We start from the raw sequence: 20,824 nt of genomic DNA, 5'->3' as shown, positions 1-20,824 counted from the left end.
ACCCTGAGGCCCCCTGGACCGAACCGGGACGGAAAGGGGGTGGGTCCCGAGACGAGCTCATCGGAAAGCACCCCTCCCCCGTGAGCGAAGAGCAGGGCCAGTCCGCGCGGGCAGCCGAACGGCGGGGCCCGCCTGGCTTGAAGCAGCTGGAAGGTCAAAATCCAAAATGTGCCCTGTGGACCGGCGGAGGCTGCTGCGACCGCCAGCACACGGTTCCCTGACGTTCGTCCCACAGCCTAAGTTAACCAAGCACCAGCGTTGGGCTGGGCCCCGCTGCATTCCTCAGGGAATGAGCCCTTGGGATTAAAGATTGATTGAATGAATGAATGAATGAATGGGCAAGTCCAGTATGGTATACGGAGGGAGAGGAGGGGCGATCCCAGGCGCAGAGCCTGAAGGTGCAGGGCCAGCCAGGCTTCTGTCCAGGGGCTCGGTGCCACCCCGGGGTCTGGAGACTGAGAGGCAGGGTGGGGATGGTACTGAGCCCCCAGCTCGGACTTGAAGAGTCATCCAGTGCAGTACCTTAAAGAGAGGGGTGGGGAATGGACGCGATCTCCTCTGTGTGGACAGTTCACCGATATCTGATAAAAATACAAGCCGCCTAGCAGCCACTATCATCCCCCATTACCTTGGAACGAATTCTCTTTCCAACACGCACCTCCCCCACATCCCGTGCTGCCCCCTGCCAATTGAAGCCCCTTCTACTGTGGACAGGGGAAAGCTGAGATGCCTAAAGGAGCAAGGGGTGGGAGAGGCCTGGTTTGGGTGAAGGCCGCCCCCCCACTCCCCCCAGGGGCAGCTTGGAGGACGATGGGGGGGGTGGGCAGAGTCCTGAGCCCGGAGCCCAAAGGGGCATCTCACAGGAGATCTCCCCTTGCAGCCCCAGGGAAGTCTAGCCAGCCAGGGAATAAGAAATTTAGAGTGCTTAGCACCTGGGTACAGTGAGCAGTCAATCAACATTGACCATTCTTAGGTGTTGAACACAGCAAACATCTTTATAAGACAGAAATGCAAGCACTTTGGGTCAACGTATGAATCCTTGTAGATTGTTCAGATTTTTTCGATTTCCATCCTCTTAGAAATAACACTTTTAATTTTGAGCCTATCATACAGAGCTGCAAAACCAAAGCCGGCCCCTCTGCTGCTGTGGCTCAGGGCCAGGTTGCAGAGTCTCTTGGATGCCCAAGTGGCTGCATCTCCTGGGCCGTCCTGAACGGTGCTGACTCATGGTGCAGGCTACAAGCGGCCTCTCTCCATCTGCCAGGTCGCTGCTGGGTTTCTGGGTCTCAGATGGTGTGTGGTCAATTCAGAGTTCACTAACCTGCACCTAAAAGATTTCCCTCTTCATCCCTGTTCCTACACCAAAGGACATGACGGAGGTGGGGGGTGCTCAGCAGAGTGCTTAGCGCTGAGTGAGCATTCAGTGTTAGCTGTTGGTGGTGTTATTATTCATTACCATTGTGATCACAACACAAACTCATTGCCGTTGCTTTATTTTTTTTTTCCTGGAAGGTTATTTAGATCTGTTTTGGGCATATCACATGAGGGTGAACTGATGGAGGGCAGGAGGATGGGGTATTAATCTGTCCCCTCTTCCATGAGCTCCTCCTTAAAGGCAAGAATCATCTGATTAGTTTCCGTGTTCCAGCAGCCCCTGGGCCTTGGCACTGGGTAATTGAGCAAGGATAGGCATATTGTATGTTTCCCAGTTTTCCAAAGATGATTTGGGAGAATCAAATCATCCCATCACCATCCTACCAATCAGGACTCAGCTCTGTGACTGTGCACTTTGATATAAAAATAACGCCTTTGGCTTCCATTCCTCCACCCAATTTAAAGAAGCAAGTTATGAGTTTGAATTTTCAAAGGCCAATTCATGCTCCTTAAAAGAAACTGTCACCTCTAAACCAAGAATGTGGACAGCCTGGACTCCCACCCTTATGTCGTCTCAGCGTAAGGGAGGAGATCCAGGTGGATGGCAGCTGGGAGGAGCTTTAGTCGGCAGGCATCTCAGCCCCTGCCTTGTGCAGCCCCAGATGCTGAGGCCCATGGAATGACAGTGCCAACCCCCGCTACTAGCAGAGCATCACTGTTCTAGATAGATGCTCTCACCTAGGTCTCCCACTAGGTCATCATAGCATCCCAGGGGGAATTACTTCGTCATTAGCAGCCAGCACCTACAACAACTTGGCTTTATCCCACCGTTCAGTTGGGTGTCATCTCCTGGCTTTACCTGACACGGCCTCTGCAGTCAGAGCTCCAGCCGCAACTTTCAGGCCCCTCTGTCTTTGTAAAAGCTAGTTCCTCTGCTGGGACTGTCCCCTTCCCAACCTCCCCTCTTTCCAGACTAGCAATGTGGCACGCCCCTCATGTCCTGCCCCTCTGAAAAACGTTCTCACTCTTCACGTGTATATCTGATAACACAGATGTCACGACTATCTTTTAGCACTCAACACACTGTAGTCATTCATTCGTTCATCGCAATAATACCGGTTAAATGCTTAGAGCAATGTCGGTCACGCGCTAACTGCTCCAAAAAATAAACGTTAGCTCTCCTCACTAACACCATTCATTCATTCATTCAATATTCATGGAGTGTCTCAGGCTCTGTGCTGTTCGGCCACAGCAGCGAACAAGACAGCTGTAGTCCCCGACCACCCTACACCGCCCACGCGCCCAGTCAAGTTCCCACCTTTAGGGTTTGCGCTGCGAAACGCGGGGAAACGCGGGGGCCCGCCCAGCGCTGGGACTACAGATCCCAGAAGGCAGCGCGGCGGCGTCCCCGGGGGCCCGCACGCGCGCATGCGCAACGTCGTGACGCCGCGGCGGCGAGCGGGCGCTAGTGGCTGAAGCGGCGGGCGCCGGGCGCCGGGCGCCGGGCGGGGCGGGGCGGGGCGGGGCGGGCTGGCGGGCGGCGGCCTTTAGGGCGGAGCCGGCGCCCGCTCCCTTCAGTCTGCCGCGGTTAGCGGACGGTCAGCTTCAGGTGCTCGTTTCTCTCGTTCCTCCGCTCGGCGCTCGCTCTCGTGCGGAGCCGCGGCCGCCTGCCCAGGGCTCCCTGCGGGTCCCCAGCGCAGCGCCATGTCGGAGCCGGGCGGCGGTGGCGGCGAGGACGGCTCGGCCGGCCTGGAGGTGTCGGCCGTACAGAACGTGGCCGACGTGTCGGTACTGCAGAAGCACCTGCGCAAGCTGGTGCCGCTGCTGCTGGAGGATGGCGGCGAGGCGCCGGCTGCGCTTGAGGCGGCGCTGGAGGAGAAGAGCGCCCTGGAGCAGATGCGCAAGTTCCTGTCGGACCCCCAGGTCCACACGGTCCTGGTGGAGCGCTCCACGCTCAAAGGTGCGGGGCCGGGGGCCGGGCGTTGGGGCTCCGGGCGGCCGGGTTCGGAGGGCTGGGGGCCGGGGGCGCGGGGGGCCCGGACGCTAGGACGCTAGGACCGGAGCGGCCTCCGGGCTGCAGATGCCCTGCGGTATGGGTCCCCGGGGCCGCCCGGCGACGCCGGCGCCACACCCCCTGCCAGGCCAGAGCCCCGGGGGTGCCCCCTTCCGGGTCTCGGGGAACGAAGAGCGGGTGTCCCTGTCTTGCCGTCACCCAAAACAATGGGATCGCTTTGTTTGCTCGGGCCTCAAGATGGCCGAGTTGGGTGGAGACAGCGTCTCCCGGGCTGAGCGCGGGCGGAGGCTGCATTCCGGCCTCCAATGTCACATGAGCTTTTCGGTTTCGATTTGTGGCCAGGCCGGGCCGTCCTCGGGAGGGATGTGTCAGGGGCAGACCCGCGGAGCTGTGCGCAGCCTGGGTGTAGGGGTCCGAGCTGGGGGGGAGCCCTGGCGGACGGGCGTCCTGGTCCTGCCCTGTGCAGACCCAGAAGCTGAGGCTCAGAGAATGACAAGGGCCGGCCCGGGCCGCGAGCAGAGCATCCCTGTTCTAGGTGGATGTGCGCTCCCCGGTCTGCCTCTTGGTCCTCACAGCGTCCTTGCTGTCTGGGTGTATTGCCGTATTTCACGCGCGAGCAAACAGGCTGAGGTGAAAGGACTCGCCCAAAGTCACCGGCTAATCCTGCTTCCTGGACCAGACTCAGCATCTCAGTGTCCAGTACACTGCTGGGTTTCACTAATCATACCCTTATATTTGTGTAATACTTAGATGATCCTAATGGTGACCCTGTGATATTTGAATCTAGTTTACAGATTAGTTTTTTAAGATTTTATTTATTTGTCAGGGAGAGAGAGCGCACGCACAAGCTGGGGGAGCAGCAGGCAGAGGGAGAAGCAGGCTCCCCACTGACCAGGGAGCCCGATGTGGGGCTCAATCCCAGGACCCTGGAATCATGACCTGAGCCGAAGGCAGACGCTTAACCGACTGAGCCACCCAGACCTCCCTAGTTGACAGAATTTTTTTAAATAAATAAAAATAAAAAAGAGAGAGAGACTCGGGTTAGGCATCTACTTGGGGAGAGCGAGCAAAAGGTTTGCATATTCTAGCAGTCTCCTCAAATAGTGACCTTCCCAAAGCAAGGCTAGATTCATCTTGAGAACTGAGCTTGTCTTCAGGGAGAGTTTCTGGACTCTAGGACCACTTGGTAGTTGATGGTGAGCGTATCTGACAGCACAGAATGGGTGTGGCACCGTCCATCTGGAAACCCAGGGGTGATGTCCAAGGACATTTTAACCTTAGAACTAAGGGATTGGTCATTGTCTGAAAATATTTGCCATCGAGCTTCTTATAATCACAAAAAAGCTGTGCGGTTCTGTCAATAAGGGGATTTATACTGTCTGTCTCAACCCTCCCCTCCCACGTTTCTTTCTGATAGTTTGTTTCTTTCTGATAGTTTGTTTCTTTCAAAGGCCATTTCAGGAGATGCTTCATTGTAGCCTCTTTCTGTGAGAGGGTGAGAAGGTCAGAGTGTGCGAAAGAATATTTTTCTTAGACTCACACGGAATGTTCAAAGCAAATGAGCCATTCAGACATATTTAGGCTATTAATGTTGCTTAGGGTTTTCTGTTATGTTTGGGGTTATGTTTTCCAGCATGGAAACCATTAGTGTTAAAAAAATTTTTTTTAACCCACCTACTCTTTCAGAAAGAGAATGTATTTAGTCATGATAGAAAATTTAAAAGTATACAGGTAAAGAAAAAAATCACGTGGAATCCTTTGACCTAGCTATAACCAGTGTCAGCATTTTGGAATCTGTCTTTCTAGTTATTTTTCAATGAGTGTGCATTATTTTGTTAAAATATATCTTAATCTCTGTTACTGTATTTTGAGTAGTTTGAACTTGGCTAATTCTTGATCATATTTTCATTGCACAGTTTATGTATTAAAATCGGTGATTTCTACCTTGGATCTCCGTTTCTTTTTATGGAAAAAAAATTGTAAGTTTTGTTTTTGCTTTTAGACTGCTCATCAATAATTGACTTTTCTCAAACATTAGAACTGAACTTAGCTAAAATTATTAGGGGGAAGCCCTATTTCTGTAGTATGCTTTTTAGTGCAAATCATCTGTTTTCTTGATGGTACGTTTTCTTATTTCAGCAAAGCAAATGTCCAAGCATCCAGGTCTTGGCTCCATAATGACTTGCACTTTTGAACATTGACGAAGGAATGAGAGTGTCTAAAATTGAAATCCTACCTCATTCTGTATTTAAAAAATAAAAAAGTATTTCTAGCAATTCAGCCTGTCTGTAATTTATTTTTCACTTAAAAAATTTAAAGAAAGACTGTATGGTTCCATCAGTCTTATTAGCATCCTGACTAAACTAGCATAATTTAATTAGACCTAAGTACAGACCCAGGTCACTTGATAGGAGGGTTTTCTTCTGGGTGATTTTTGAGTTAACTTTGGCTTTTGCACATTTAATCAAATGTGAACATCCAGTAGCTAGTTACAGTAAGAAGGTAGACTTGCCGTATAATGTGGAAAACAAATCTAAATTGTTTAAACTGAGTAAAGATTGTTAACAAGAAAGAAGTCATAATTTCGTGAACAAAGGAGATTGCTTTTATTTTATCCTCCCCCACTTTCTATGGAAAGAATTTTCCAAACACTTGTAATTGAATATAGAAGCATTTTTACCTGAAGATATATATATGTGTACACACACACACACACACACACACATACATACATACATACATACACACACACACACACACACACACACAAAGAGTTTGAGAGCAGGAACACAAGCAGGGGAAGTGGGAGAGGGAGAAGCAGGCTTTCTGCTGAGCAGGAGCCCAATGTGGGGCTCGATCCCAGGACCCTGGGATCATGACCCGAGCCAAAGGCAGATGCGAAGAACGACTGAACCACCCAGGCGCCCCTGAAGATATATATTTTTTTAACCACTCCAGCTAACTGTAAACTTTCTGTTAAAGTACAGTATTCCTTAAAGTGTAGAATAAAGATTGTGAATTTAGTGGTTTATTTTGATACTAAAGGATTGGAGAGTTGGTGGGCAGAGGAATGTTAGCTCCTCTGATCTGAAAAAGAGAAATCTCTTTCCTGTAATTTCTGGCCTGTAGAAAATTGTTTTCTTCATAGTGTTCTTCTAAAATTACAACCAGGGGCGCCTGGGTGGCTCAGTTGTTAAGTGTCTGCCTTCGGCTCAGGTCATGATCCCAGGGTCCTGGGATCAAGCCTCGCGTCGGGCTCCCTGCTCCTCGGGAAGCCTGCTTCTCCCTCTCCCACTCCACCTGCTTGTGTTCCCTCTCTCGCTTTGTCTCTCTCTGTCAAATAAATAAATAAACTCTTTAAAAAATAAAATAAAATTACAGCCAGATAGGTGCTCATTGCTCATTAGGCATTTTACAGTTTTAATGACGTCCTGTAGCAGTTTTTACCTGAGGTGCATTTTTGGTTGGGTGGTAAAGGTAGGAGCAGGTAAGAGATGCTCCAGCTTGCAGCTGGTGAAACTGGAGGTTCCAGGAGGGCTCTAGCTTATTAGTGACCAGGCTGGGATCGGGTGCTGTGGGTTTTTGTTTTTGTTTACATTTGGGTGTCTTAGCCCTAGTACTTAGTCTTTAAGACTGAAAATAATGGCTGCCTTTAGTCAATACTTATTCTAAGCTTGGGATTCTAGTTTTTCCTAAAATATATAATTTAGGGGGTTTTACCTCCTCTTCATTAGTGCAGAGATGGCTAGGGACTAGAATGTGAAAGAAAGTTAGAACTTTTTACAGTCCTTAACTTCTTAGAGATACAGCCGTGTGGAAGGTTTAATGGGGATTTTAAAAATTATTTTTCTGAGGACTTAATTTCCCTAAAGGATGAAGAAATGATGACTAAAAAGTACACATTTCTGGCCTTTGCTTTTTCCCCAAAATGGTTAGTAAAATGGTTAATAAATTCACAGGAAGACTTCTCCGTGACACCGCACTGCCTGGACGCCTTAGGCCAGCAGTCCCTCAGCCTGGGTTCCTACTGTGCTATGCTGTCACACCGTAGGCAGGGCCCTGCACCCTTCGTAGGACAGACCAGTCTGCAGCTCGCTGGGTTTGAATATGCAGTGTAGCATAACAAGTGACATTTATGGGCAGCAAAGGGAAAACCGTCATCACTGTTTTTAACAAAGTAAAGATGGAGGGAAATTGCTTGCCAGCGTTGTAGCGTATTATGGGGGCTTTAACCCTCCCTTCCCGTTGCTAACGGTATTATGAATGGAAGTCTTCAGGTTGACGAGAAAACTCAGACTTTCTCACCATGCCCTGAGCCTCGTGCCAGAGCAGGGAGTGGTTGTGGCAAAGAAGTCACAGCCCCCCAGAAAGAGGACAAAGGGGTGATGGGCGTCGGGGTGACAGGAAAAAGCACCAGATGCAAACATGTGAGAGAAAAGGGGGAGAACATCTATGATAGTGATCAACCGAGATAGCGTGGCGCTCATGTGTTTTGGATTTTAAGAGGAAAAGAGGATCAAAGAGGAGAACCAGGAACGTGTAACAAGGACTGTGGTAGTTTGTGTGGGCCAGAGAGAGCCGCTGGCTGCCTTTGCTGGATGGAGAAGACACTTGCCGTGAGGCTGGGAAAGAATGGGGCGGCGGGGGGGCAGTGAGGGAAAGACCAAGGAGGCGGGGAGCTGGTGCTGGGTGGCCTCCTTTACCAGTTTGCTGGCCCCCTCTTCCCGTTCATGTTCACCACACTTGGTGAAAGCCCCCCGGCCTCCCTGGGGGAGGAAGTCCGGGTCTTAAGGTAATTGGATGCACATCTGTTTTGTTTCACTAAGTGAGATGTAATGCTCACCTAATTCACGGTGTAGTGATGCAAATCACTCTGGGTTTGAAATACATTCAGCTGGTCTTTAAATAGAAATTTACACAGATTGGTACTAAGTGACATTTTAAACATCTCTAGAAATTCAATCAACTCTCAGAAGTTAACCAAAGAAATGTCCCCAGGTCACTAAATGTGTATCAGTGTGGCTCGCAGCAGAGGACCTGGCGAGGCGGCTCCACACTTTCTCTACCGGTACTTTGATTCTCGGAAGGTATTAACGGGCAGTGCACTAGTGGGCCGTTATGTATTAACCAGTAACCCAGTAATGTCAGCAGCAGAAGGAAAGGGATTCAGACTTGACTGAAAACCGCATTGCCTGATAAAATATGCAGATTGTGTTAGCTATAAGCTTCTAAATATAGCAGGATTAATAGCTTCTTTGTTATTAAGAATTAACTATCAAGTGTCTTGCCTCCTCTGAACAGTTAAAAAAATGGTTCTGCAGAAGTAAAATGTCACACTATTATTATTTGGAAGATGTAATAATTTATAGGGGGGCAAAAAGGTTAAATTATTTGATGGCAGTTTATAAAACAATGACAAGTTCTTTCTACTAGGAATCAGACATACTCAGATTTCATTTGATCTCTTTTTATGGAGAATAAGCATTAAAAAACTAATGGGAAATGTATTCTGTAACTTCCATAAATACTATCATCAAAAGAAATTAGGGTTTTAACAAAGTGGTAGAGGATACCTATTGGATATCCTTGTCTGAGGATTGTGTCTTTGGGTGTTTCCCGAGCTCAGGCAGCGTTCTGCTGCATTGCAGTATTCCTGGTGCGGAGCTGGGAGCTGGGCGTTCCCAGCAGGGCTGAGACAGAGCAGAGCCCTGACTCATCTCATGGCCTGGTGCCCGGTTCCTTTAACCCTGTTTGCATGAAGAAGTGCAGGCAGCATGGCTGGATGCTGCATCCAGTTGGCATGTTTTCTATGTGATTTTATTTATATAGATGGTGAATTTTGTCTCAGAGGAAGAAATGATTCGAAGTTAACATACCATGCTTTTAGTTTTGTCAGTAATTTCCTTTAATGATTATAAAATGTTACTTTTTAAAATACTGTTTGGATGCTATTTTGATGACACATATTTTATATAATTCATAGAACAGAGTTTGGAAAGTTGAGGGAGAAAATACTTCATAATCCTACCAACCTGACAACTATTTTAGTTTGGGAGTATTTCTTTATGTTCTGTTCATGTGCTTGCATTTTAGAGATTGCAGTCCTATGTGTGGTTGGTTTCAGGCATTGTGATCTGTCTTGTGGTTTATCCACATTTTGGTAGTTAGAAAACCCAATTGATTTGTTTAGTTGTTTTTTGTTTGTTTGTTTTAAGTTAGTCATTTTTAAAAAACATCTAGGAAGTACCTGGCACACTAGAATACTTGGCCACCTCCTCTCATTTCCTAAAATTATTACTAAAAACAGTATTTTGGAAGAGTTATTGTCTTGACAGATATACTAATACTTTTTATCTTTTAATGTAAACTTTGTATTTGTCTCATCTTAAAGCTAGTGAAGTAAATAGCTTTTGCTCAGACTCTGTATACCCAGATTTTCATAGTTGGTGCTTAAAGAAACTTTATAGACCACCTAATTTAATATCCTACCCCTTCCTCTGCTGCCCCTTGTATTTACTTTTTTTTTAAATTTTAATTCTAGTATAGTTAACATACAGTGTTACACTAGTTTCAGGTATACAATACAGTGAGTCAGCTCTTCTGTACATTACTGTTTATCGTGAATGTACTCTTAATCTCTTTCACCTCTTCCACCAATCCCCCGACTCTGCTGCCCATTTTCCATTCATGAATTTGAAATCCAGAGGAAGAAAAATGACTTTCCCAAGATTACTTCACCAAATCTGCAGCCGTCGCTCCTACATCATGATTTAAAAGTGAAGGCGAACCACACATACCATGTTAATCCTTGGGTAGAAATTTTTGTCAGTGCAGATATTCCATAACGATACATCATTGCAAAGATAATTCAGCTGGAGCATTTATGCATCTGGTGGATCAGTACTGATCTACAGGTTTGGATTATTTCCCCTTCTTACAAATTTTAAATTTCTCAATTGTGGTTTTTTTAATGATTTAGAAATTTTGTTCAGGGGCCTCTGGGTGGCTCAGTCAGTTAAGCATCTGACTCTTGATCTCAGCTCTGGTCTTGAGCTCAGGGTCATGAATTCAAGCCCTGCATTGGGCTCCATGCTTAGCCTGGAGCCTACTTAAAAAAAAAGAAGAAGAAATTTTGTTCACATGCATCTTGAGCTATCTTATTATTGAATTCCAGTCAGCTTTTTAAAATGACTACTCTGCATGGTGTTTGCTGCTGTGTGGAATCCAGCATGGTCCCTGCCTTGCAGGAGCTCACCTTTGGGGAGGAAGATGCATTCATAAATCGACCCCAGAGCAGGCCCTGAAAAGTGGTATGAGAGCAGAGGGGAAGGCTAGGTGAATGCCTCTCGGTGACCCTGTGGATGTTTGTTGATGACGATTTTCTTGATGGGTGTTTGCACTTGGCAGGGGCGCTTGATAAGGGCTGGGGCGGACCCTGGGTTTGGAATCATAGACTTCTGAATTCTCACTTTGTCTCTTTCCAGACCCATGTTTGGGGGCAGTTTACTTAGATTTCTTACTTGGGAAACATGGGTAAAAATAGTCATGCCAACCCCCAGAGTGGTGTTGTGAGTGTTAGATGTGTGATAGACCTAAAGTACTTAGTAAAATGCCTGTCCATAGTGAGAGTTGAATAAACACCTGAGCAGAATACCCAGAGTGGGAAGTGGAAAGTGCCTTCTGTGTTGGGAGTACGAGGGATGAGACTGCCCAGAGCGGGTGGTGAGCACTGGTGTAGGGAACACCTCCTCGCAGGGCCAGACCCTGCTCTAGTGCTTCCAACACCCCCGGCAGGCCAGTGCCTCCCGACTTACAGAAAAAGAAATAGAGGTGCAGAGAAGTTAACTGCCTTGCCCAGGATCACACAGCAAAGTGCCTGGGCCAGGAGTCAGAAAAAAAATGGGTAGGAAGGGAAAAATAGGTAGAGCCAAGTCATGTGTGGGTTTAAATGTCAGGTTGGGGGTAGGGTGAGCAGCTGATATTGACATGAATTTGATACCATATTCATTACAATTTGTAGAGGATGTTGGTGATGAAGGAGAAGAGGAAAAAGAATTCATTTCCTATAATATCAACATAGACATTCATTACGGAGTTAAGTCCAATAGGTGAGTAGTGTGAATATAATGTTACCTCAGATTATAAGTTTGTGAGAATTGAATGTAGATCTTAATTGACTCAGACAGACATTAAGAAAACTCAAGATTTCTGCTGTTTAAATTCATGAATTGAATTTAAATTAAATTAATTCATATATTAAATTCATGTATTGAATCACCTTTGATTTCATGTGTTGAAATTCAGAGGATTTCCAAGTCAGTATAAATTCTAAAATATTATTTATTTTAATTGCTATGTCATGGCATCCATTTTAGGTTTGAGCCAAAATGTACTTAACATGTATAATAGTAATTCTCAGATTATATCTGAATTTTCTTTATTGTAAATAATTATTAAAAACCTAGCAAAGATTCTTAGGTAGAGATCTCATTCTTTTTAGTATAAATCCGTAAAGAAAGCATTACTGGTTCAGATGCAATGTGTCGTTAAAGTCTTTAACGCATGTTACCAGATTTTTCCCACCTTCTAGAAAAGTGGTGTCAGTTTACACTCCAGTAGACATATCCAAATTTAAATATGTAAATGTTTATTGTATACTGCATTGGCTTTTTAAAACTTTTTATTTTAAATAATTTCAGTCCTACAAAAGAGTTGCATGAATTCTATACAGTTGATATCAGATAGCTGTTGTTAACATAGCCACATTTGCATTATCGCTTTTTTTCTTGAACCATTTGAGAGTTAGTTATAGGCAACCTGCCCCTTTACCCCTAAATACTTCCATGTATTTCCTAAGAACAAGGACACTTCTATTCATAGCCTTGATACAATTTTTAAATCCAGGAAATACTGGTACAACTCTACTCTTTATGTACTGTGTGCACACTCAGATTGTCTTAGTAATGTCCCTTACAGTAATTCTCCCTTGATCCAGAATCTAATTCTGTGTCTTTCATGACATTGACATGTTTGAGAAGTACACACCAGTGGTGATTAGATTGTCTGCATTTTTGGCAGGGATGCTATTACGACTTTTCCTTCTCAGTGTGTCACATCAGGAGGCTTCAGTGACTTTTTAGAGTAACAAAGTATTATGTGTAAAGTACTGGCCTGGGAATGGAAAATTAAAATACTAATTTTTTTGAACTATTAATTCAATCATCTTTGAGCACCTGTTATGTGTAAGATATGGCAGTAGGTATGCAGAGAAATAAAACTTGGTTCCCAAGAAGTTTGTGGTCTTTGGGGAGAAAGCTCTGCAGATACACAACTAACTGTGTATACTTGGCAAAATCTTAGAGGCGCAGAATAGCATGAAGCATAGAGATTGGAGAGAGTGATTCTGGTTAGGGAAGGCCCCATGGAAGAGATTATGCCAGAATTGGGTTTTGAAGGTTACTTGGAATTTCAGCAGATGTAGATTTCTTAAACAAAGACACAATGGCACATCACATTTAGAGAATGGGACATCATTTTAAGTTGTGTCTTGGGTGGGGAAACGGGTACATAGCAGGAGATAAAACTGGAAGAGTTGATTCAAGCCAGGCTTGGGGGGGGGGGCGCGGCTGGAATATCCTCTTGCCACTTTAACCTGGGGGTGACTGTTGTTTATTAAAGCCGGTGTGTGACTTAGGGCCATTAAGGAATGGTACAAACTAGCATAAGATCAGATTTAAGTACATCATGGCTTGTAACTTGCAGTTCCTAGGGAGGTTTGTTTGAGTGAGGCCAAGATTGTGAACTTAACCCATATATTAGACAAATTAACTTGCCTGGTTTCATGGTCACATGCCAAAACCTTAACCTTGATTCAGTTCTCACCTGAGTAAAGAAAGGTAAGCAGTGTGTTTCCCTATTAGAAAAGCAACTCTTTAACGTGTTCTTAGTATGACTTTTAAATTAATTCATTCAAATGAATTTTTAATTTGTGGGCAACACACAGGGCAACAGTTACTAAAACTGATTAGGAATGAGGCTCTTTGTTCTAATTTGTTCTTTTGCTTTCTTTTAGCTTGGCATTCATTAAACGCACTCCAGTAATTGATGCAGACAAACCAGTGTCTTCTCAGCTCCGAGTCCTCACGCTCAGTGAAGACTCACCATATGAAACCTTGCATTCTTTCATTAGCAATGCGGTGGCTCCTTTTTTTAAGTCCTATATCAGAGAGTCTGGCAAGGCAGACAGGTAAAAACCATTTTTCCTTTGTTGGTTTGAATGTCCTATTTCACTTAGTGTTCACAAGACACCATGAAAGATAATGTGAAATTTGGGAATCGGGAGGGCAAAGCTAGTAAACCATATAAATCTGTTGCATCAATAGGATGTATATTATTATTGTTTGACAGATGTAAAATAATAGGATCTTTTGGAGACCAGCAGCACACTAAAGTTTGAAGTGTTTGTTAACCTTTTTAGGGATGGTGATAAAATGGCTCCTTCAGTTGAAAAAAAGATTGCAGAACTTGAAATGGGGCTCCTTCACTTGCAGCAGAATATTGAAATTCCAGAGATCAGCCTGCCAATTCATCCCATTATTACAAATGTTGCAAAACAGTGTTACGAACGTGGAGAAAAGCCAAAAGTTACAGACTTTGGAGATAAGGTTGAAGACCCAACTTTTCTCAATCAGTTACAATCAGGAGTTAACCGCTGGATCCGAGAAATTCAAAAAGTAAGAGCATGGTATTGAATGTGTTGTATAAAGTACTTTGCTCTTCAGTGTCTCTGAGAAACTGGTCTAAGTTTTTGTCAATGAGGTGACGTGTCCGATGATGTTAGCAACTCTCTGTGGGTCCTGGGACAGCGTGCGGTTGTTCAAATTTTAACCCTGAGAGAGTGTTGATCCCAGCTGTCTTATACCTTTGCTTTCACTTATTAAACCAATTATAGTTGACAGGGAAGGAAATCTACCTGAAATATAAAAATTAGGTTGTAATGCATGTGCTTAGTTAATGATACTTTTCTACCTTTATTTAAATAGTGAATACTCTTGAATATTATCTATCCTTAAAGGTGACCAAACTTGATCGAGACCCTGCCTCAGGAACAGCCTTGCAGGAAATTAGTTTTTGGTTAAACTTGGAACGTGCGCTATACCGTATACAGGAGAAACGAGAGAGCCCAGAAGTTCTCCTTACTCTGGATATCTTGAAACATGGCAAGCGTTTCCATGCCACTGTCAGTTTTGACACAGACACAGGTAAAAACTGGAACTAATAATGTGATCAGTAAGTTATGGATCTGACTTTTGTGAGATCTTACAGATAATTTCAGTGAAAGTCGGTAGATGGACCATCACATGATTTTCCCACATACCTTGCTTCTCCTTCTGGAGTTTTGAGAACATAAGCCAGTTTCTAGGCCTGAGTAGAGAGTCCTGGGAGTTTCCCTCCTGTTTCTCAGTTATTTGGTTCCTTGAGTAGACAATACTTTTTTAGTATAAAGTCAAGTGTGCTTTTGACAATCCAAGCAGGAAGACAGTTGACATTAAGCAGAAGTTATTTGCCCACAGGACTGTGGAAGGAGAGCTGGACAGTGCTTTCTCTTCCTCTTTTACCTGTCCCCGTTTCCCCATTCTCTGCCTTTCTCCCTGTTCTGAAAGTGGTCAAGATAAATTTAGTTTTCTGTATGCACAGCAGTGTGAGTGATGTTGTATTAGCACACGCTGGGCACTCCAGGGTTTGGATGACCAGGCATGGTCAGGCATTTCTCTACAGCTCTGCCCACCAGAGAATATTAGAGCAAGGAATCGGGGCTGCAATACTGGTCATGTTCTTTTCCTACCCCTCCAAAAAAAAAGCATGCTACCCACATTTTAAATGTTAGCGGAAGTCCCAGGTAGAAATCTTCTAGTTACATGGATCACATTGCACATGTTACCTGGGCATTCACTAATGCTGAAAGGCATGCCTTGAAATTTTCTTTTTAAATACCTCTGAGACTTTTTATTTCTTTCCTAATACTTCTTTTTTCTTTCTTCTTCTTCTTTTTTTTTAATCTTCTGCTAGAGGAGTCAGAAAGTAGACGAGACCCAGGTGCTTCTGGGATTCTGTGTCCATAACACACTCAGCTCACATGAGCCACGGGTGTACCATTTATATTTTAGTGTTCCTAAAGATGATAACATTGTAGTTTTTCTAAATTTAATGTTATTCGTAGAACATTTAGATGGTATAGAAAGCAGTGAAATCCATGGGTCCGTCACCCACAGCCTTTAGAGCATGTGTGAGTTGACTGATATTCTTAAAAAAGCAACGAGACTGTCCGTTAATTAACAGAGGATCATCCTGTTAATAACATGTTCCTTTTTTTCAAATATCATAAATAGTTTCTGTGTCACTGACTCTTCTGCAACAACAGAATGTTCCGTTTGAAGCTGTATTTCAGTTTATTTACCCAGTGTTAGGCTATAAGCAGTATCCTCTTAGTTGTATTACTTTTTCCTAATGAAGGTATGGTTGGCCTATAACATTATACCTGTATTACTTTATATGAAAACCATTAACTGTTTCTCTGTTAATTTAGGTCTAAAACAGGCTTTGGAAACTGTGAATGACTACAATCCTCTAATGAAAGATTTTCCTCTGAATGATTTGCTGTCTGCCACTGAGCTGGACAAAATAAGGCAGGCACTTGTTGCAATTTTCACCCATTTGAGAAAGATCCGAAACACAAAATATCCCATTCAGAGGGCACTGCGTTTGGTGGAGGCAATTTCAAGAGACTTGAGTTCTCAGTTACTCAAAGTATTGGGCACCAGAAAATTGATGCATGTTGCTTATGAAGAATTTGAAAAAGTAAGTTTTAATATATCAGAAAACCAATCTCAGGGCACGGAGATGTAAACATGCTGTAATAATAAGCTTCCTTTCATAAATTATATCCTAGGTTATGGTCGCATGCTTTGAAGTCTTTCAGACTTGGGATGATGAATATGAGAAGCTTCAGGTGTTATTGAGAGACATTGTCAAAAGAAAAAGGGAAGAAAATCTGAAGATGGTGTGGCGAATCAATCCTGCTCACAGGAAGCTCCAGGCCCGCCTTGATCAGATGAGAAAATTTCGACGCCAGCACGAACAGCTGAGAGCGGTCATTGTCAGGGTCCTGAGGCCACAGGTATGCATCACATTTTTAAAATACGTACATGGGTTGTTTTTATACCCTGCTCTCTTTTTCTTAGAATGCACGTGAACTACTTACTTCTGTTTTGCACTGAATGACTCTTGAGTTCCATTTGCATCCTTTCACTGTCCTTTCTACGATATAGATTCTGTATTTATTTTATTTTATTTTATTTTATTTTATTTTATTTTTTATTTTATTTTATTTATTTTATTTTATTTTATTTTTTTATTTTATTTTATTTTATTATTTTATTTTATTTTATTTTATTTTATTTTTTTATTTATTTGACAGAGAGAGACACAGTGAGAGAGGAAACACAAGCAGGGGGAGTGGGAGAGGGAGAAGCAGGCTTCCCGCGGAGCAGGGAGCCCGATGTGGGGCTCGATCCCAGGACCCTGGGACCATGACCTGAGCCGAAGGCAGACGCTTAACGACTGAGCCACCCAGGCGCCCCGTGATTCTGTATTTTCAATCCAAATCTCCATCCATTCATCCCTCCCCCAAAAGTGCATGGACCCTAGAGCCAGACTTCCTGGGTTTTATTTATTTATCTATCTTTTTAAATTTTTTTTAAGATTTTATTTACTTATTTGAGAGACAGAGTACAAGCAGGGGGAGCAGCAGAGGGAGAGGGAGAAGCAGACTTACCACCGAGCAGGGAGTCTGATGTAGGGCTCGATCCCAGGACCCTGGGATCATGACCTGAGCCAAAGGCAGCCGCTTAACCGACTGAGCCACCCGGGCGCCCCCAAACTTCCTGGGTTTTAAATCCTAATTTCATTGTTTAACGAGCTGTGTAACTTGGACATGTTTTTAACCTTTTTCCCAGATTCCTCATTCATAATTGCATATATCTGAGATTTATTAAAAGAATTAAATGATTCCTTTTCTTTGTACATGATTTTTTTCTTCTTAATTTACCTGTCTTTTTTTCTCCACCAGTGATTTTTTTTCCTTTAAAAAATCCAGTCCAGGGGCGCCTGGGTGGCTCAGTTGGTTAAGTGGCTGCCTTCGACTCAGGATCAAGTCCCGCATCGGGCTCCCTGCTTAGCAGAGAGCCTGCTTCTCCCTCTCCCTCTGCCTGCTGCTCACCCTACTTGTGCGCTCTCTCTCTCTCTCTCTCACTATCTCTCTCTGTGTCAACTAAATAAAATCTTAAAAAAAAAAAAAAATCCAGTCCAGTGGCGCCTGGGTGGCTCAGTCGGTTAAACGTCTGCCTTCGGCTCAGGTCATGATCCCAGGGTCCTGGGATCGAGCCCCGCATCAGGCTCCCTGCTCTGCGGGAAGCCTGCTTCTCCCTCTCCCACTCCCCCTGCTTGTGTTCCCTCTCTCGCTGTGTCTCTGTCAAATAAATAAATAAAATCCTTAAAAAAAAAAAAAATCCAGTCCAGAAAAAACAGGTGGACTGATATACAGTTGACCCTTGAACAACATGGGGGTTAAGGGTGCCGGCTCCCTGCATAGTTGGAAATCTGTATGTAACTTTTGACTCTAAAAACTTAACTACTGGGGCACCTGGCTCAGTCAGTGGAGCATGTGACTCTTGATCTCGGGGTTGTGAGTCCAAGCCCCACCTTAGGTATAGAGATTACTTAAAAATAAAATCTTAAAAAAAAAAAAAAGACACCTCCCTCTGCTCCTCACCCTGCTCTCATGCTCTCTCCCTCTCTCTCAAATAAATAAATAAAATCTTTAAAAAAAAAAAAAAACAATAGCCTACTATTCAGCAGAAGCCTTACTGATAACATAAAGAGTTGATTAACATATTTTGTATGTTATATATGTTAGACACTCTATTCTTACAGTGAAGTAAGCTAGAGGAAAAAAATGTTACCGAGAAGGTCATAACAAAAAGAAAATACATTTACTGTACTGGATAAAAAAAAACCTGTGTATAAGTGAATGCGTAGTTCAAACATTATTCAAGGGTCAACTGTATATGAATGGGGGATCTATAAATGAATAGATCTATGACAAAGCCAATATATAGCAAGTGTTAAATATAGACTCTAGGTGGGGACATATGGGTGTTCAGTCTGTAATCCTTTCCACATTCCTATAGTTTAAAAATTTTTGTAGTAAAATGTTGGGGGGTGTCCAGTCTAGAAATCATGCCGTGCAGGGAAGCTTCATTCACTGCGTAGGAGTGCCCACTGTTTGTAGTAGATTGTTAGTAATGAATCCTCAGCCTCTCTTTGCGCTGTGCTCACTGATGGATGCATGCAGGCATGCATGTGTGTGTGCTGGCTTCAAATGTTAGCCCTTGATCTGTGGGAGGTCGGAGTCCAGTGCGGATTCCTTCCAGCCTCGGGTTTCTTAACCCTTTTTTCCCACGGACCTCTTCTCCTAATCTGTATTTTTATTTTTATTTTTATTTTTTTATTTTTTTAAAGATTTTATTTATTTGAGAGAGAGAGAATGAGAGAGAGAGAGCACGAGAGGGAAGAGGGTCAGAGGGAGAAGCAGACTCCCTGCTGAGCAGGGAACCCGATGTGGGACTCGATCCCGGGACTCCAGGATCATGACCTGAGCCGAAGGCAGTCGCTCAACCAACTGAGCCACCCAGGCGCCCCTCCTAATCCGTATTTTTAAAAAATTATTGTATAGTTTCTTTTTATTTGTAAATCTTGCAGTACATACCCTTTATATCAGTAAACTTTATGATGCACTTACGCGTGCATGCGTACGTTCTCAGAAGGTGTTTGTTGGAGTATTCATTCCCACGGAACGTAACTGTCGAGGTGGTTGGATTCAGACTGTCCTTCAACTGTTTCCTGCTCATCTCACTCGTTGCTCCACTAGTTCTCTGCTGCCTCCGCTCGTCTTACTTCGTCACATCATCTTAATCCCTCTGTACACTTGTAGCTGTGTTTCTCTGAATTTTCTTTCCTAGCGATACTCTAGGGAGTACAGTATGCATCTTCAATTTATCACGGTGGACTCGATACTAAATCCAGTAAACTGCAGGGACCTCCTGCCACATAGCTCTGTTACCTCTCTGTCACGTGTATTACATCTTTACATGCTGCAAACCCAACAATACAGGGTTGTGAATTTTGTTTTAAATGGTCACATTCATTTTAGAAAAATTAGGAGAAGAAAGAAAAATAGTATATATAATCTTTTACGTTTGTCCACATATTAACATTGCCCGGTTCTCTTCATCCCTTCCTGTGGATCTGACCTACTGTCTGGTGTCTCTTCCCTGTAGTTTAAAGGAATTTCTATAGTATTTCTTGTTTCATAGGCCTGCCAGCAACACATGCCCCCATTTTGTGTTTATCAGGAAAAATAATTTCACTTTCGTATCGGAATGATAGTTTCACTGGATATAAAACTCTCACTTGACAGTAAGTTGTAAATCTGCCCAGACTTTTCATTCCTGTAGGGCTCCCTGGGGCCTCCTGTGTGTGTGTGTGTGTGTGTGTGTGTATGTGTAGTTTATTACCTCAGCCCTTCTCGGGCTCTCCCATTTTCAGAATGCTCCTGCCAGCAAAGCCGTAGGTTTTCACTGCCTGAGCTGGGGGATGGGAGCACCTCCAGGCAAGAAGGCCAACAACTAACTGTTTATTTAACTGATTTGGTAGCACTTTTTTTTTTTTTTAAGAGAGGAAGAGGAGGCTAGGTGGGGGGACAGAGGAAGAGGGAGAAGGGAGGATCTTAAGCAGGCTCCATGGCCAGCATGGAGGCCAACACAGGGCTTGATCTCACAACCCTGAGATCATGACCTGAGCTGAAATCAAGACACTTAACTGACTGAGCCACCCAGGCGCCCCTCTTTTGTTTTTTTAAATTTATTTTTATTTTATTTTATTTACTTGAGAGAGAATGAGCAGGGGGGAGAGGGAGAGGGAGAAGAAGACTCCCCGCTGAGCAGGGAGCCCGACGCGGGACTAGATCCCAGAACCCTGGGATCATGACCTGAGCCGAAGGCAGCCGCTCAACCAACTGAGCCATCCAGGCGCCGTGTTTTATTTTTTTTTTAGAGACATGATTTGGTAGCACTTTGTCATGAGAAAACACATCGGAGGTTGTTGGCTGCCTTTGGTTGTTTTCCATTGTCCTGAAAAAGCTATTTTTAATCATTTTGTTCAGTTTTTGCCCTCATACTACCAGCACCAGGAGTACTCCGAATGTTTTTAGTGCATAAAAGAAACAATTTTTACAAAGAAACATTTATCTAAATTGTGATCTAGTAATCTATGTGCTTCTCCGTGAACACATAAAATAGCAAGATCTAGTGATGGGCC

At 44.1% G+C, this 20,824-nt stretch overlaps 1 protein-coding gene across 2 annotated transcripts in view; it reads left to right on the top strand.

The window, feature by feature from the left end:
* The first annotated feature begins 2,965 nt into the window (after positions 1-2,965).
* The window catches only part of DYNC1H1 (dynein cytoplasmic 1 heavy chain 1), a 69,455-nt gene continuing 51,596 nt past the window's right edge, over positions 2,966-20,824 (top strand). For both annotated transcript variants that reach the window (XM_028099764.2, XM_028099753.2), the window contains exons 1-7: positions 2,966-3,334; positions 11,409-11,496; positions 13,461-13,634; positions 13,866-14,121; positions 14,463-14,649; positions 15,975-16,246; positions 16,338-16,565. In XM_028099764.2, the coding sequence (XP_027955565.1) occupies positions 3,079-3,334; positions 11,409-11,496; positions 13,461-13,634; positions 13,866-14,121; positions 14,463-14,649; positions 15,975-16,246; positions 16,338-16,565 (1,461 nt within the window). In that variant the 5' untranslated portion in view covers positions 2,966-3,078. The remainder of the gene's footprint in view (positions 3,335-11,408; positions 11,497-13,460; positions 13,635-13,865; positions 14,122-14,462; positions 14,650-15,974; positions 16,247-16,337; positions 16,566-20,824) is intronic.

The sequence above is a fragment of the Eumetopias jubatus genome, unplaced genomic scaffold (genome assembly GCF_037043125.1).
Source record: "Eumetopias jubatus isolate StellerSeaLion01/CBP00866 unplaced genomic scaffold, mEumJub1_p1.0 scaffold_7, whole genome shotgun sequence".
Taxonomy (NCBI): Eukaryota; Metazoa; Chordata; class Mammalia; order Carnivora; family Otariidae; genus Eumetopias; species Eumetopias jubatus.
This window is presented reverse-complemented; position numbering and strand designations above follow the sequence as displayed.